General features: G+C 48.1%; 1 protein-coding gene across 8 annotated transcripts in view; it reads right to left on the bottom strand.

Annotated features, from left to right (window-relative positions):
- Positions 1 to 4,030: 4,030 nt before the first annotated feature.
- LOC139381157 (myocardin-related transcription factor A-like) overlaps positions 4,031 to 16,665 on the bottom strand; it is a 69,433-nt gene continuing 56,798 nt past the window's right edge. Inside the window, exons 9-19 of one of the 8 annotated variants that reach the window (XM_071124508.1) lie at positions 16,103 to 16,263; positions 15,833 to 15,967; positions 15,460 to 15,707; positions 12,968 to 13,136; positions 11,276 to 12,718; positions 10,774 to 10,986; positions 10,545 to 10,661; positions 7,652 to 7,801; positions 7,443 to 7,472; positions 7,151 to 7,211; positions 4,031 to 5,469 (exon numbers count right to left, since the gene is read on the bottom strand). In XM_071124508.1, coding sequence (XP_070980609.1) covers positions 4,937 to 5,469; positions 7,151 to 7,211; positions 7,443 to 7,472; positions 7,652 to 7,801; positions 10,545 to 10,661; positions 10,774 to 10,986; positions 11,276 to 12,718; positions 12,968 to 13,136; positions 15,460 to 15,707; positions 15,833 to 15,967; positions 16,103 to 16,263 — 3,260 coding nt within the window. In that variant the 3' untranslated portion in view covers positions 4,031 to 4,936. Of the gene's footprint in view, positions 5,470 to 5,800; positions 6,017 to 7,150; positions 7,212 to 7,442; positions 7,473 to 7,651; positions 7,802 to 10,544; positions 10,662 to 10,773; positions 10,987 to 11,275; positions 12,719 to 12,967; positions 13,137 to 15,459; positions 15,708 to 15,832; positions 15,968 to 16,102; positions 16,264 to 16,665 lie in introns of those variants that run through there. The other 7 variants (XM_071124509.1, XM_071124514.1, XM_071124510.1 and 4 more) reach the window with 7 other exon arrangements.

Raw genomic sequence — 16,665 nt, 5'->3', positions numbered from 1 at the left:
ATACAGCGCCTTCAGAAAGTATTCAGACGACTTGACTTTACACACATTGTGGGGGGGGGGGGGGGGGGGGGGGGGTCTTTGCCCATGAGCAGGATGGTGACCCTGGTTGCTTCTGTGTGTCTCTCTGGATGGGAGGCTGTTAGATGACTAATATGATGTAGTTGATGAGTGGCTTCACTGCAAGTATATTGTATGTTTTAAATATTCAAAAAATGTTTGGTAATTTTTACAGGATGTGGGTATCATTCCCAAAATATTCTAAAAATCATTGTTAAAACATATCATCATCGCAAATTGCATGTGTTGTGTGCGTGTACTGAAACAGATGGGTGATGCAATTTATTAGCAACGTCTGCATCATGCGTGTATAGAGAGGGAGGGTCTAGAATGCACACTGAAACACCATAAAACGCTGTAAGGAGCGCAAGTAAAAAAGGTGAAATGACTAAACAAAATGACGCGCACCCAAACTAACTGTAGAGATTAGAGGGAGATGTATTTAATTTAGGAGGAGTCAAGGTAAGGATACCAGGGTACATCTAAAATGGCTCCCTATAGAGTGCACTACTTCTGACCGAAGCCTATTGGGATCTGGTAAAAAAGTAGTGCACTCTATCAGGAATAGGGTGCTATTTGGGACATAGGAGCCTCAAAACCCCACTCCCGTTCCTCTTTACTACCCAGAACCCATGACGACATTTCTAATTAACCCTGCTATTTTAGGCTATAATAAATGTGTCATGAACCGAAACAGTATGGCTTTGTGTAAGAGAAGGGGAGAGGGGGATGGAAACGAGTTAGAGAGTGAGTGAATTTCGATAAATAAAAAAGACAGACAAGCGCAGTTGATTTGAGGGTGGTATTTTTCTATGATAATGTCGCCATCCAGTGGTCATATCCAGTACCACAGATACTGTAGTTAGATTCAGATTCAGTGTTTAATATCAAATCAAAGTTTATTTGTCACGTGCGCTGAATACAACAGGTGTAGTAGACCTTACAGTGAAATGCTTACTTACAGGCTCTAACCAATAGTGCAAAAAAGGTATTAGGTGAACAATAGGAAAGTTAAGAAATAAAACAACAGTAAAAAGACGGGCTATGTACAGTGGCGAGGCTATAAAAGTTGCCAGGCTACATACAGACACCGGTTAGTCAGGCTTATTGAGGTAGTATGTACATGTAGGTGTGGTTAAAGTGATTATGCATATATGTTGAACAGAGAGTAGCATAAGTGTAAAAAGAGGGGTTGACAGGTGGTGGGACACAATGCAGATAGTCTGGGTAGCCATTTGATCACCTGTTCAGGAGTCTTATGGCTTGGGGGTAAAAACTGTTGAGAAGCCTTTTTTTCCTAGACTTGGCACTCCGGTACCGCTTGCCATGTGGTAGAAGAGAGAACAGTCTGTGACTGGGGTGGCTGGGGTCTTTGACAATTTTTAGGGCCTTCCTCTGACACCGCCTGGTATAGAGGTCCTGGATGGCAGGCAGCTTAGCCCCAGTGATGTACTGGGTTGTACGCACTACCCTCTGTAGTGCTTGCGGTCGGAGGACGAACAATTGCCGTATCAGCCAGTGATGCAAACAGTTAGGATGCTCTCGATGTTGCTGCTGTAGAACCGTTTGAGGATCTCAGGACCAATGCCAAATCTTTTTAGTTTCCTGAGGGGGAATAGGCTTTGTCGTGCCCTCTTCACGGCTGTCTTGGTGTGTTTGGACCATTCTAGTTTGTTGGTGATGTGGACACCACGGAACATGAAGCTCTCAACCTGCTCCATCACCCCGTCGATGAGAATGGGGGCGTGCTCCGTCCTCCTTGTCCTGTAGTCCACAATCATCTCCTTAGTCTTGGTTACGTTGAGGGATGGTTGTTATTCTGGCACCACCCGGTCAGGTCTCTGACCTCCTCCCTATAGGCGGTCTCGTCGTTGATCAGGCCTACCACTGTTGTCGTCTGCAAACTTAATGATGGTGTTGGAGTTGTGCCTGGCCATGCAGTCGTGGGTGAACAGGGAGTACAGAAGGGGACTGAGCACGCACCCCTGGGGAGCTCCAGTGTTGAGCATCAGCGTGGCACATGTGTTGCTACCTACCATCAACACCTGGGGGCAGGCCATCAGGAAGTCCAGGATCCAGTTGCAGAGGGAGGCGTTTATTCCCAGGATCCTTACCTTAGTGATGAGCTTTGAGGGTACTATGATGTAGTCAATGAACAGCATTCTCACATAAGTGTTCCTTTTGTCCAGGTGGGAAAGGGCAGTGTGGAGTGCAATAGAGATTGCATCATCTGTGGATCTGTTTGGGTGGTATGCAAATTGGAGTGGGTCTAGGGTTTCTGGGATAATGGTGTTGTGAGCCATTACCAACCTTTCAAAGCACATCATGGCTACGGACGTGAGTGCTACGGGTCTGTAGTCATTTAGGCAGGTTGCCTTTGTGTTCTTGGGCACAGGGACTATGGTGGTCTGCTTGAAACATGTTGGTATTACAGACTCAATCAGGGACATGTTGAAAATGTCAGTGAAGACACCTGCTAGTTGGTCAGCACATGCCCGGAGCACACGTCCTGGTAATCCACCTGGCCCCGCAGCCTTGTGTATGTTGACCTGTTTAAAAGGTCTTACTCACGTTGGCTAACGAGAGCGTGATCACACAGTCGTCTGGAACAGCTGATGCTCTCATGCATGCCTTAGTGTTGCTTGCCTCAAAGCGAGCATAGAAGAATTTAGCTCGTCTGGTAGGCTCTTGTCACTGGGCAGCTCGCGGCTGTGCTTCCCTTTGTAGTCTGTAAATAGTTTGCATGTCCTGCCACAAGACGAGCGTCAGAGCCGGTGTAGTATGATTCAATCTTAGCCCTGTATTGACGCTTTGCCTGTTTGATGGTTCGTCGCAGGGCATAGCAGGATTTCTTGTAAGCTTCCGGGTTAGAGTCCCACACCATGAAACCATGGATTCTGGTTGGGGTATGTACGTACAGTCATCGTGGGGACGATGTCCTCAATGCACTTATTGATAAAGCCAGTGACTGATGTGGTGTACTCCTCAATGCCATCGGAAGAATCTCAGAACATGTTCCAGTCGGTGATAGCAAAGCAGTCCTGTAGTTTAGTATCTGCTTCATCTGACCACCTTTTTATAGACCGAGTCACTGGTGCTTCCTGCTTTAATTTTTGCTTGTAAGCAGGAATCAGGAGGATAGAGTTATGGCCAGACTTACCAAATGGAGGTGCGAGGAAGAGCTTTGTACACGTCTCTGTGTGTGGAGTATAGGTGATCTAGATTTTTTATTTTCTGGTTGTTGATAGAAATTTGGTAGAACTGATAGTCACATGTACAGGGTTGCAGGTGTGATGGCAGGGTACAGTGAAAAACTTAGGCTTCGAGCTCCAACATGCAGGACTAAGTTAAATAAAATACTGAAAATAGTAATAAAACAATCTACCAAAATAAGACTATATAAACATCATAACTGTGGCAGTGATAAATAACTAAATGTCCATTGGGGTGGAGGCATAGTAAGAACTGTTGAGGGGGTAGGGGGAGAATGACCATTGAGGATGTCTGGGGACAAAGTGAAATTTAAACAATAATTTGTAATAATATACATAGTAACTGCAACAGTGATGACTGTCATTGAGGTGGGGGCAGAGAAAGTCCATAGGGAGACAGGGGAGCTAACTGACTAGTGGTGGCTAAACTATTAGCCAGTCTCCGTTTTTGCCATGATGCTCCTGTGAAGCCCGTGTCTGAGTGATTGAAGTGTGGAGAACAGGGCGTGCCTGGGATCCCTGATGATTTACTTGGACTTCCTGCGACACTTGGAGTTGTAGGTGTCCTGTTGGGCAGGCAGTGTGCACCCAATGGTGTGTTCAGCTGCAAGTATAGCAGCTGAAGAGTTATAAATTGTGTTCAAGCGCAGCTCCCTTGAAAAAGAGGCCTTAGTCTCAATGGGACTCCCTGTTAAAATAAAAATACAGTCACCAAATAATTTACAATGTAAAAGGTTTATAAAAAATAAAACAAAGACGCATTTAAGTTTACATTTTTTTATTGTATTTTTTTCATAAAAAAGTTGTTTGGAAGCTGAGACCCCTATATACCCTACCTGCTATTCTAAGCAACCGGGAAGAAAAAGATGGATAATCGATAATACACACCTCATATACAGAAATGCATAGTCGTCTAGCAAACACCTCCAGTAACTGCCTCCTCCAATGAGGTTAATTTCATCAACTGGGGTGCGTTCAATTTAACGTTTCCTCCGTTGCGCGACAGTTTGTACTGAATGACACGCTTCCCCAAAACGGTGTGTACCGTTCTTCAAAAGTCTTTGAGGTGTGTTTGCTCTCGTTTGGTGGGTGTGGCATGATCAATATGGGTGTGACCATTTAAAATCGTAAAACTCATGCAGCACACACCATTTACAATGTCCCTCTGGGCCACCATAATCACACTGTTCTTCAACTGGCCGTTTAGTGGAGTACAGTTTTCGTTGAAATAAATGATTTGATGGAGAAAACTTACCAACATTCTTTCGTACTGAACACACCCCTGGTTTGCACCAATGAGGTTTGATTCATTAGTAGGTTTCCACCAATGAGATTTGTTCCATTACAACTTTTCACCAATCAACAGTCTCAGCATAAGTGCAAAGTTAGAAGCATCACTGACACATCGGGGCTGCATTTCACGTGTTACCCTTTGTCACCAGAAGGATGTGTCAGAGCGTGACCAAACTCCACAGTATTCCCTTCACACACTGCCTCTGATCTAAAGTCAGTTTTGCTCTCTAGCCTGTCCAAACATGACGAGAGGGCAGAGAACGCAGGACAAGACTCCCTGTCTCAGTGTACCTCCAGAGTGGTGGACCTGCTTTGTGAGTAAGACAGAGAAAGAGAGCCTGTACACAGTATGCATACTCCTCATTCCGCAAGAGCTACAAACAGGAGTCCCAGTGCAGAGTGAGGTCCGAGCTGTCCAGGAAGTCCGCTGAGAACACACTGGGGGGCGAGTGGGGGCCCAGAGGGGCGAGACTCGTCCTCCCACCTCCACCACCCATAGAGATGTCCAGCCAGTCCATGCTGTCCAGGGCTGGGTCGCCGAAGTCAAGCCCTGCCGGGTGGGTGGAGAAGCCCAGGTCGCTAGTGTCCATGTCCACCGGGGAGGGGGGATGGTCCAGGATGCTGGGGGTGCTCAGCATTTGGCTGTGGAGGTCATCAATCAAAGTCAGACCGCCATCAGGCTCCACCCCCAGGAGGGGCGTGCCCGTGGTGCTCTCTAGGAAGTCCTCCAGGCGACCACTTCCTGTGCAGGGTGATGGCGAGGGCTGCTGGGAAGGCACAGTGGGCAGGGAGGGCTCCGGGGGGGTGGTGGACGGCGAGATGTGGAGAGGGGACGAGGGAGGGGTGGGGGGGTTGGAGTGGTTTTGGGCCAGGGAAGGGTCTGGGTTGGCTCGGAATCCAGAGATTTCTGGTTGGGGATGAAAAAATAAAAAGCATTAATATCAGGCACTTGATCAAAACAAATGGGTTTGCTTATGTACTGGCAGTGAGACATGAAGATATACAGTACCAGTCAAAAGTTTGAACACCTACTCATTCAAGGGTTTTTCTTTATTTGTACTATTTTCTACATTGTAGAAAAATAGTGAAGACATCAAAACCATGAAATAACATCTATGGAATCATGTAGTAAACAAGAATGTTTTAAACAAATTAATAGATTTTATATTCTTCAAATAGCCACCCTTTGCCTTGATGACAACTTTGCACACTCTTGGCATTCTCTCAACCAGCTTCACCTGGAATGCTTTTCCAACAGCCTTGAAGGAGTTCCCACATATACTGAGCACTTGTTGGCTGCTGTTCCTTCTCTGCGGTCCAACTCATCCCCAACCATTTCAATTGGGTTGAGGTCGGTTGATTGTGGAGGCCAGGGCATCTGATGCAAAACTCCCTCACTCTCCTTCTTGGTCAAACAGCCTTTACACAGCCTGGAGGTGTGTTGGGTTATTGTCCTGTTGAAAAAAAAATGATAGTCCCACTAAGCCCAAACCAGATTGGATGGCGCATTGCTGCAGAATGCTGTAGTAGCCATGCTGGTTAAGTGTGCCTTGAATTCTAAATAATTCACAGACAGTGTCACCAGCAAAGCACCCCTACACCATCACACCACCTCCTTCCTCCATGATTCACGGTGGGAACCACGCGTGTGGAAATCATCCGTTCACCTACTCTGCGTCTGACAAAGACATGGCGGTTGGAACAACAACAAAAAAATGGCTAATTTGGGCCAAAGGACAGATTTCAACCGATCGAATGTCCATTGCTCGCGTTTCTTGGCCCAATCAAGTCTCTTCTTCTTATTGGTGTCCTTTAGTATTGGTTTCTTGGCAGCAATTAGACCATGAAGGCCTGATTCACACAGTCTCCTCTGAACAGTTGATGTTGAGATGTGTCTGTTACCTTAACTCTCTGAAGCATTTATTTGGGCTGCAGTTTCTAAGGCTGGTTACTCTAATGAACTTATCCTCTGCAGAAGAGGTAACTCTGGGTCTTCCTTTCCTGAGGTGGTCCTCATGATAGCCAGTTTCATCAAAGTGCTTGATGGTTTTTACGACTGCACTTGAAGAAACGGTCAAACTTCGTGAAATTTTTTCTGATTGTCTGACCTTCATGTCTTAAAGTAATGATGGACTGTCATTTCTCTTTGCTTATTTGAGCTGTTCTTGCCATAATATGGCCTTGGTCTTCTACCAAATAGGGCTTCTGTATACCACCACAACCTTGTCACAACACAACTGCTTGGCTCAAACGCATTAAGAATGCACACCTGTTAAATTGAAATGCATTCCAAGTGACTACCTCATGAAGCTGGTTGAGAGAATGCTAAGAGTGTGCAAAGCTGTCATCAAGCCAAAGGGTCTCAAATATTTGAAAAATATATTTTGATTTGTTAAAAAATGATTTGGGTTACTACATGATTCCACGTGTCATTTCATAGTTTTGATGTCTTCACTATTATTCTACAATGTAGAAAATAGTGAAAAATTCAGAAAAACCCTTGAATGAGTAGGTGTGTCCAAGTAGGTGTGTTTTACTGGTGCTGTATATGTGAGTGTTATGTTGTGTGTACCGCTATGTTCTCTTACCACCACTCTTCAAGAGGATGTCAAACAGATCGTCCATCTGTTGACTGCTCAGCCCGTTCTCCTAGGAGAAGAGGACATATATTTTGAACAGTTTACAGTACTCATGATTGTTTAAACAAAATCGTCAAACATGTACAGTACTATAAAATTACCAAAATACTTTGAGCAAATTTGAGACGAAACAGATGGACAGAGAAAACGAGAGTAGAGAAAAGAGGATGTAAAAGAAGACATTAATAAACATGAGCAGAGGGAGTTGGGCAGAGGGAGATGGGAGGAGTGAAGGACATACTTTAGGGCGTGGAGTGAAGGAGAAAGAGGTCTGTTCAGGAGAGGGAGGGATGAACAAAGTGTGCCAGTCAAAAGTCGGACACATCAAGGATGAGGGAAGGGGAAAGGAAATAGGCAACAGAGAAAGAATAAAAACATGGAGACGAATGAAAAATCAAATATGAGATGACGTTGACATGCCATGAATGATCATTGCAGAATATATCTTACCTTGAGGGAGGGGGGAGGGGTGCTTTGGCTTTCAGACAAGTTGGACACCTCGCCAAAGAAAGGATGGAGATTGGGCGGGGCGGAGACAGATTGAGTGGGCTCTGGCACCCCATTGGTTATGCCATTTGTTTCCAGATGTAGACCTGCCTTCTGTTCCAGAACGAGGGGTATGAGGAAGAGGAAATTAAATAAGGCCAGTCTTGATTTTTGTTATCATTTTAAGAAGCTGTTAAGACGGCCCCTCATTCATATTGAGTATTTCCCTACGCACCCCTAGTCCCTTTAGTTAGAATGCCTGGCAGCTCCTCAGTCACCCCTTTTCTATCCAATCAGACTTTCTCTTTAGCCTGCTAATTGTAAATCCCGCCTCGTCAGTGAGTTGCGTTGAAGACGGGCAGTTTGTGAGTTCGCCACAGAAGCAACAAGACAACAAGTTGCACCATGTTTAACGTTATTTGTGCTTGCATCTAATAGTGAGTAATATGTGATGTTTTATCACACTGTATGCTGCTCGCAATGGTGATGCTTCTAGCTACACTCATTGCAGCTATGTTTATGATTGAGATACAAGAATATGTCCTGTTATTATTGCATTTACTCTATGCAGTTTGTTGTATTGTACAGCCTGCTTGTAACTTAGAGTTGTATTATGTGGCAAAATTAGAGTTGTATTAAGGTATTAGTATTGTATATTGTATGGTAATATACAGTATATCACAAAAGTGAGTACCCCCTCACATTTTTGTAAATATTTGAGTATATATTTTCATGTGACAACACTGAAGAAATGACACTTTGCTATAATGTAAAGTAGTGAGTGTACAGCTTGTATAACAGTGTAAATTTGCTGTCCCCTCAAAATAACTCAACACACAGCCATTAATGTCTAAACCGCTGGCAACAAGAGTGAGTACACCTTTAAGTGAACGTGTCCAAATTGGGCCTAAGTGTCAATATTTTGTGTGGCCACCATCATTTTCCAGCACTGCCTTAACCCTCTTGGGCATGGAGTTCACCAGAGCGTCACAGGTTGCCACTGGAGTCCTCTTCCACTCCTCCATGACGACATCACGGAGCTGGTGGATGTTAGAGACCTTCCGTTTGAGGATGCACCACAGATGCTCAATAGGGTTTAGGTCTGGAGACATGCTTGGCCAGTCCATCACCTTTACCCTCAGCTTCTTTAGCAAGACAGTGGTCGTCTTGGAGGTGTGTTTGGGGTCGTTATCATGTTGGAATACTGCCCTGCGGCCCAGTCTCCGAAGGAAGGGGATCATGCTTTGCTTCAGTATGTCACAGTACATGTTGGCATTCATGGTTCCCTCAATGAACTGTAGCTCCCCAGTGCCGGCAGCACTCATGCAGCCCCAGACCATGACACTCCCACCACCATGCTTGACTGTAGGCAAGACACACTTGTCTTTGTACTCCTCACCTGGTTGCCGCCACACACGCTTGACACCATCTGAACCAAATAAGTTTATCTTGGTCTCATCAGACCACAGGACATGGTTCCAGTAATCCATGTCCTTAGTCTGCTTGTCTTCAGCAAACTGTTTGCGGGCTTTCTTGTGCATCATCTTTAGAAGAGGCTTCCTTCTGGGACGACAGCCATGCAGACCAATTTGATGCAGTGTACGGTCTGAGCACTGACAGGCTGACCCCCCACCCCTTCAACCTCTGCAGCAATGCTGGCAGCACTCATACGTCTATTTACCAAAGATAACCTCTGGATATGACGCTGAGCACGTGCACTCAACTTCTTTGGTAAACCATGGCGAGGCCTGTTCTGAGTGGAACCTGTCCAGTTAAACCGCTGTATGGTCTTGGCCACCGTGCTGCAGCTCAGTTTCAGGGTCTTAGCAATCTTCTTATAGCCCAGGCCATCTTTATGTAGAGCAACAATTATTTTTTTCAGATCCTCAGAGAGTTCTTTGCCATGAGGTGCCATGTTGAACTTCCAGTGACCAGTCAGTATGAGGGAGTATGAGAGCGATGACACCAAATTTAATACACCTGCTCCCCATTCACACCTGAGACCTTGTAACACTAACGAGTCACATGACACTGGGGAGGGAAAATGGCTAATTGGGCCCAATTTGGACAATTTCACTTAGGGGTGTACTCACTTTTGTTGCCAGCGGTTTAGACATTAATGGATGTGTGTCGAGTTATTTTGAGGGGACAGCAAATTTACACTGTTATACAAGCTGTACACTCACTACTTTACATTATAGCAGAGTGTCATTTCTTCAGTGTTGTCACATGAAAAGATATACTCAAATATTTACAAAAATGTGAGGGGTGTACACACTTTTGTGATATACTGTATATCTTAGATTATATTGTATGCATATTTCAGGTCCATCTGTCTATAGCCATACATAACCTATTATAGTACACAAAAATGTGTAAAAGGGGTATCTTTGGGCTCCCGAGTTGCACAGCGGTCTAAGGCACTGCATCTCAGTGCTAGAGGCGTCACTATAGACCCTGGTTCGATTCCAGGCTATATTACAACCGGCAGTGATTAGGAGTCCCATAGGGCGGCGCACAATTGGCCCAGCGTCGTCCGGGTTTGGCCGTCATGGTAAATAAGAATTTGTTCTTAACTGACTTGCCTAGTTAAATAAAAGGTTAAAAAAATATATTTTTTCTACCTTGTAGAACCACTACCTACAATTACCCATTAAAGAACCCTAAAGATCTCCAGTGTGTTGGTTGACAGTGATGTGTGACAAGTCAGTCAAGACAGCACCCAACCCAGCAAACTACTTTAGTCCTCAGAGGGACAGGTTTACCCCCTATCCTTTTTTACAGACGATGTCTGCTAATATTGTGTGTGTGTGTAAGACAACCTTGTTTCTGTTACAATGTTTTGTCATTTTAATACCTTTTTGATAGACTGGTTGACAGGGCCTGGTTGTAACTGTTGTTTTGATTGGGTATCGGGGCTCAGCATCTCAGCTGGCAATTGGCTTGGGAGCTTACTTGGAGTTGACTGCAATCTCTAGAGTAAAAAGGGCAACTTTACTGCACTGTGATACCATCTTACACAATCATTTCACCAATATAGAGAGAGACCTGTAACACTTAATAGCAGATTTACAGTGTAACTGAACCTGCAGTGTGATGCGTTGCGATCCACTGTTTTTTCCCAATGAGGTCACGCCGTTTTGGCCCTCTGCACTGTTATTGGTCAGTGCTATCAGGTAGTGGTTGCCATTGCCGTCGGTGACCAGGGTGGGCGTGGTGCCCGATTTGAGGAGGTCCAATGAGAAGGTCTGGGCGGGGACCTGGGTGCCATTATGTTGGCTGATGAAGACTGGAGTGACCTGAAGAGAATAGAGTAGGAAAGAGGCATATTCAAACACAGGGCCCAGACACGAGCCAATGATAATGACCCAATAGAGAAGTGGAAGAGACTAGTTTCGACTAGGTTTGAAACCTGTGTCTCCTGCTTGCCAAACTGTTTGCCTGTTGAGCTGAAGTCTTCAGGTTTCAGACAAGTTTATTCCGTTAAATATAAAATATGGACCTGATGTGTGGCGACTGTCAGCGGTGTGTATTCTATACTGTAGATCTACAGACTGTACGATCGAGAGCTGTAATGATTGAATGTACCTGTTGTGGGGTGACTGTCTGACTCGGTTGTTTGTTCTGCTGCTGTCTCTGGTACTGTCTCTGCTGCTTCCTCTGCAGTACTTGCAGCTGTTTGTCCTGCAGCTGTTTGTCCTGCAGCTGTTTGGCCTGCAGCTGTTTGTCCTGCAGCTGTTTGTCCTGCAGCTGTTTGTCCTGCAGCTGTTTGGCCTGCAGCTGTTTGGCCTGCAGCTGTTTGTCCTGCAGCTGTTTGGCCTGCAGCTGGAGCTGTTTCTGCTGGATGATCAGCTGTTGCTGGAATAACAACTGAGCCGAAGTTGTCTGCTGCTGCATCTGCTGTGTCTGTTGTTGCTGGAGCTGTTTGGAATGCTGTTGTGTCTGTTGTTGTTGTTGTTGTTGTGAGTGTGTCTGTAGTAGTTGTATCTGTGGTTGTTGTGCCTGCTGTTGTTTCAGTTGTTGTGTCTGTAGTATTTGTTGTGTCTGTTGTTCAACCTGTATCCGGGGGATCTGCTGCAGTTTGAGCAGGGTCTGCTGAGAGCACTGTGTCGGCTGAGCCTCGTCCACTCCCTCCATCCTTTCTTCTGTGTCTACCTCCTTCTTGACCCTCACCATGTCTGTGTTGGTGAGAGAGAGATGGAGGATGGTAGAGGCTTTGATGGGGGTGGTTTGGGCCTCCTGGGCATAACCGTTCACCACCACTCCCTGTACTCCCTCCATCTCTCTCACTGCTCCAGTCTGTTTCCCCTGCTCCAATTGGGAGCGCAGGTTCTCCACCAGCCTCTGTTTCTGCCTCAGCATGCGTGTCAGCTCCTCAATCTGCTTGTCCTTCTCCTGAAGCATCTGGTCCTTGTCCAAGGGGGAGGCCTCCATGGTTGCCCCGGCTAGGAGCTCCTGAGGTGGGGCGGCAGGCTGAAGCTCGGTGGGAGAATGACGGGACTGGGAGAGGCTGCAGGTGGATAAGTGACCCTGGTTCTCCTCTTTGATGGAGGCTGGGGAGTGGTGCTGTGGAGAGGGGTGCAGGCTGAGCTGGGTCAGGGGAGAGCTCACCATCTCCCCGAACACGTCTCCATTACAGCTGGTCTCGTCAGGGCTCATCACCGCCAGAGACCGTTCTGACGGGGTGGGGGAGACTGGAGGGGAGGAGCTCGTACTGCCAAACCTCAAAATACAGGCCGGAGCGGCACTCTGAGCCAATGAGAAAGCGGGTATTTTCCCTGTTGCCTCTCCTGAATGGTGGGTGTGCGGATTAGTTCCGGCCTGGGGGGGGGCAGGGCTGATGGAGCCAGCAGGTTGGGTTGAGGCGTGCGGTGGGGTTGGTTGGCTGGGTTTAGGGGTTACAGTAGCAGTAACACCAGCTCGATCTAAACCGTTCTGCTCCTGGTAGTTCCTCAGCCTCTCGATCAGATCCATCTTGGTGCCAGACACGGTCAGACACCGTAGTTTCAGCTCCTGTTTCAGCTCAGCAACCTGGAGGAGAGAAGAAGTACAGTTATGATTCTGATCCATTACATCTCACTCACTCACTCCATCCCCCCCTCCCTCCCTCCCTCCCTCACTCTCTCCCTCCAAAAGTGCATATCAATAGTCTAATGTGGTTCTCTTCTAATCTCCCTTTCTTTATCTACACTGATCTGAAATAAATACATTCCCAGTAGCTAGTGTCTACACACAAAAGTATAATTCTTTTTCTATGTATCCATCCACCTATCTACTCACTTTGAAGTCATCCAGGTTGGCTGGTAGCATCAAAGGTTTGGTCCCTCCCACAGGGGTTTGGCTCTGACGACTGGACCCATTTGGATTGGAAGGGGCAGGGGTCGTCGGGGGAACACTGCGCAAAAGGGAAGGGGCGGGGTTGGTTGAAGGTGGTTGCTCTGCAGGTGGTCTGAGGAGAGTGAAACAACAGATGAGTCAGTCCACACACACAGTCTTATGCAGCTAACCTTAAGGGGCCATACAATTCAGTTCAAAATCCTATTATTTTAACCCGTACCCTAACTTAAGCCTAACCTTAACCATAGCTTAGGTTTAGAATTAGGTTTAGGAGCTCGTGGGGACCAACAAAATGTCCCCAGTTGGTCAAATTTTTGTTTGTTTACTATTCTTGTGGGGACTCCCCACACTCACACCTCTTCCCGCCCACACTCACACCTCTTTCCCCCCCACACTCACACCTCTTTCCCCCCCACACTCACACCTCTTTCCCCCCCACACTCACACCTCTTTCCCCCCCACACTCACACCTCTTTCCCTCCCACACTCACACCTCTTTCCCCCCCACACTCACACCTCTCTCCCCCCCACAATCACACTTCTTTCCCCCCCACACTCACACCTCTTTCCCCCCACTCACACACACCTTTCTCCCCCCCATACTCACACCTCTTTCTCCCCCCCATACTCACACCTCTTTCTCCCCCCCCATACTCACACCTCTTCCCCCCCACACTCACACCTATTATCCCCCCCACACTCACACCTATTATCCCCCCCACACTCACACCTATTATCCCCCCCACACTCACACCTATTATCCCCCCCACTCTCACTCTCTTTCCCCCCCACACTCACACCTCTTTCCCTCCCCCACACTCACACCTCTTATCCCCCCCACATACTCACACCTCTTATCCCCCCCACATACTCACACCTCTTAATCCCCCCCACATACTCACACATCTTCCACCTCTTCCCCCCCACGCTCACACCTCTCCCCCCCACGCTCACACCTCTCCCCACCACACGCTCACACCTCTTCCACCCCACACACTCACACCTCTTCCCGCCCACACTCACACCTCTTTCCCCCCCACACTCCCACCTCTTTCCCCCCCACACTCACACCTCTTTCCCCCCCACAATCACACCTCTTTCCCCCCCACACTCACACCTCTTTCCCCCCATTCACACACACCTTTCTCCCCCCCATACTCACACCTCTTTCTCCCCCCACACTCACACCTCTTCCCCCCACACCTCCCCCCCACACTCACACCTATTATCCCCCCCACACTCACACCTATTATCCCCCCCACACTCACACCTATTATCCCACCCACACTCACACCTATTACCCCCCCCACACTCACTCTCTTTCCCCCCACACTCACACCTCTTTCCCCCCCCACACTCACACCTCTTATCCCCCCCACATACTCACACATCTTCCACCTCTTCCCCCCCACGCTCACACCTCTCCCCCCCACGCTCACACCTCTCCCCCCCACGCTCACACCTCTCCCCCCCACGCTCACACCTCTCCCCCCCACACGCTCACACCTCTCCCCCTACACGCTCACACCTCTCCCCCCCACACGCTCACACCTCTCCCCCCCACACGCTCACACCTCTTCCACCCCACACGCTCACACCTCTTCCACCCCACACGCTCACACCTCTTCCACCCCACACGCTCACACCTCTTCCACCCCACACGCTCACACCTCTTCCACCCCACACACTCACACCTCTTCCACCCCACACACTCACACCTCTTCCACCCCACACACTCACACCTCTTCCACCCCACACACTCACACCTCTTCCACCCCACACTCACACCTCTCCCCCCCCACACTCACACCTCTCCCCCCCACACTCACACCTCTCCCCCTCCCCACACACTCACACCTCTTCCACCCCACACACTCACACCTCTTCCACCCCACACTCACACCTCTCCCCCCCCACACTCACACCTCTCCCCCCCACACTCATACCTCTTCCATCCCACTCACACCTCTTCCCCCCATACACTCACACCTCTTCCCCACTCACACCTCTTTCCACCCCACACTTCTGTGGTGGCAATGAGTCTTTCCCCCCCACACTCACACCTCTTTCCCCTCCACACTCACACCTCTTCCCCCCCACCTCTCCTCCCCCCCACACCTCTTTCCCCTCCACACTCACACCTCTTCCCCCCACCTCTTTCCCCCCCACACTCACACTTCTCCCCCCACCTCTTTCCCCCCCACACTCACACTTCTCCCCCCACACACTCACACCTCTCCCCCTCCCCACACTTCTCCCCCCCCCACACTCACACCTCTCCCCCTCCCCACACTCACACCTCTTTCCCCCACACCCTCACACCTCTTTCCCCCACACCCTCACACCTCTTTCCCCCACACCCTCACACCTCTTTCCCCCACACACTTACACCTCTTTACCCCACCCTACTTACACCTTTTACCCCACACACTCACTTGGGTGGTGCTGGGAGGATGGTGTGGTAGTTATAGTGCTGCTGCTGCTGGTGGAGAATCTGCAGCTGGAGGAACAGCTGCTGCTGGTGGAGGATCTTGGTGTAGGTGGAGTCCAGCTGAGGGGGAGGCTCCCGGTCAGCCTTCTGGTCCGGAGGGATGTACTGGTGGTACTTGAGCTTCTTCACCTTGGGCTTGTTGTCTTTGGCCTTCTTAGGCCTCTGGGGGGGCCGCTCCAAACTGGGTTTCGACTGGGAGTGGTGGAAGAGTGGGAGATAGGGAGAGAGAGAGAAAGAAATAGTAAGTAAGATATGATTGCATGTATACACAAAGTATTACATTTAATTTAATACTGGACACAGGGGATGTCTCTCACCTTGGTCTGACCAGTAGCAGGGCGGGAAGCTCCCGACATCACTGTCCCATTGGTCAGCTTCTGTGGTGGCAATGAGTCTTGGCCATTCACCAACAGCGGAGGTGGTGGTGGGACCTGGGTAAGGAACTGAGAAAACTTCTGATTGGTCAGTTTAAGTGTCAATAATGGGACAACTCCTGTGATTACTTGTCTATGTAACTTGCAGGAATACCAGTGGCTATCTCCATTATGTGGCTATACGTACTGTTCAAAAATAAGACTTCAACCTACTAGCTGTGAGGGGGACATGTCCTTTTTCTGAGTGAGCATGTCAGAGGGGGACATCTGAGAGAGTGGACCCAGTGGAGAGTCGTGATTGGCTAGCGTATCCGGAGAAAATGCATCACTGCTGTCCTCGTCCAATGAGGATTCTCCTGCACCCTTTGGAGAATCTGAGAGAGACATTTATTAAACCTCTATTTTGCCATTCTTCTCGCCAAACAAATTATTGTCTCCAACAACAAGTTGATTAGTTGTGAGGTTGAGTCTCACTACAACAAACAACTGTATTTCAAAACAGAGGGAATAGTAATTGGTAATACGAAAAAGAGGCGATGGCCAAACCAGAATGACTAATGATGGAAGTGGTCACAGTCTCTCCAGCACAAGGATTTAGCAATAACAATGTCCCCACACCAGTCCAGTATTGTGACATTGATGCATTGCAAAGATAACATTTGAGGAACATTTGAATGTGAACCATGAAAAGTGATTAATTGAAGATAAGGGCGTTTGGGAGTGGTTGGGTACATTTGTCTAAGTGAGGGACTAATTCACCTGGCCAGTAAACGTGT

This window comes from Oncorhynchus clarkii, chromosome 23 (assembly GCF_045791955.1).
Source record: "Oncorhynchus clarkii lewisi isolate Uvic-CL-2024 chromosome 23, UVic_Ocla_1.0, whole genome shotgun sequence".
NCBI classification, from domain to species: domain Eukaryota; kingdom Metazoa; phylum Chordata; class Actinopteri; order Salmoniformes; family Salmonidae; genus Oncorhynchus; species Oncorhynchus clarkii.
The sequence above is the reverse complement of the archived record's forward strand: the minus strand, read 5'-3'. Positions and strand labels throughout refer to the sequence as shown.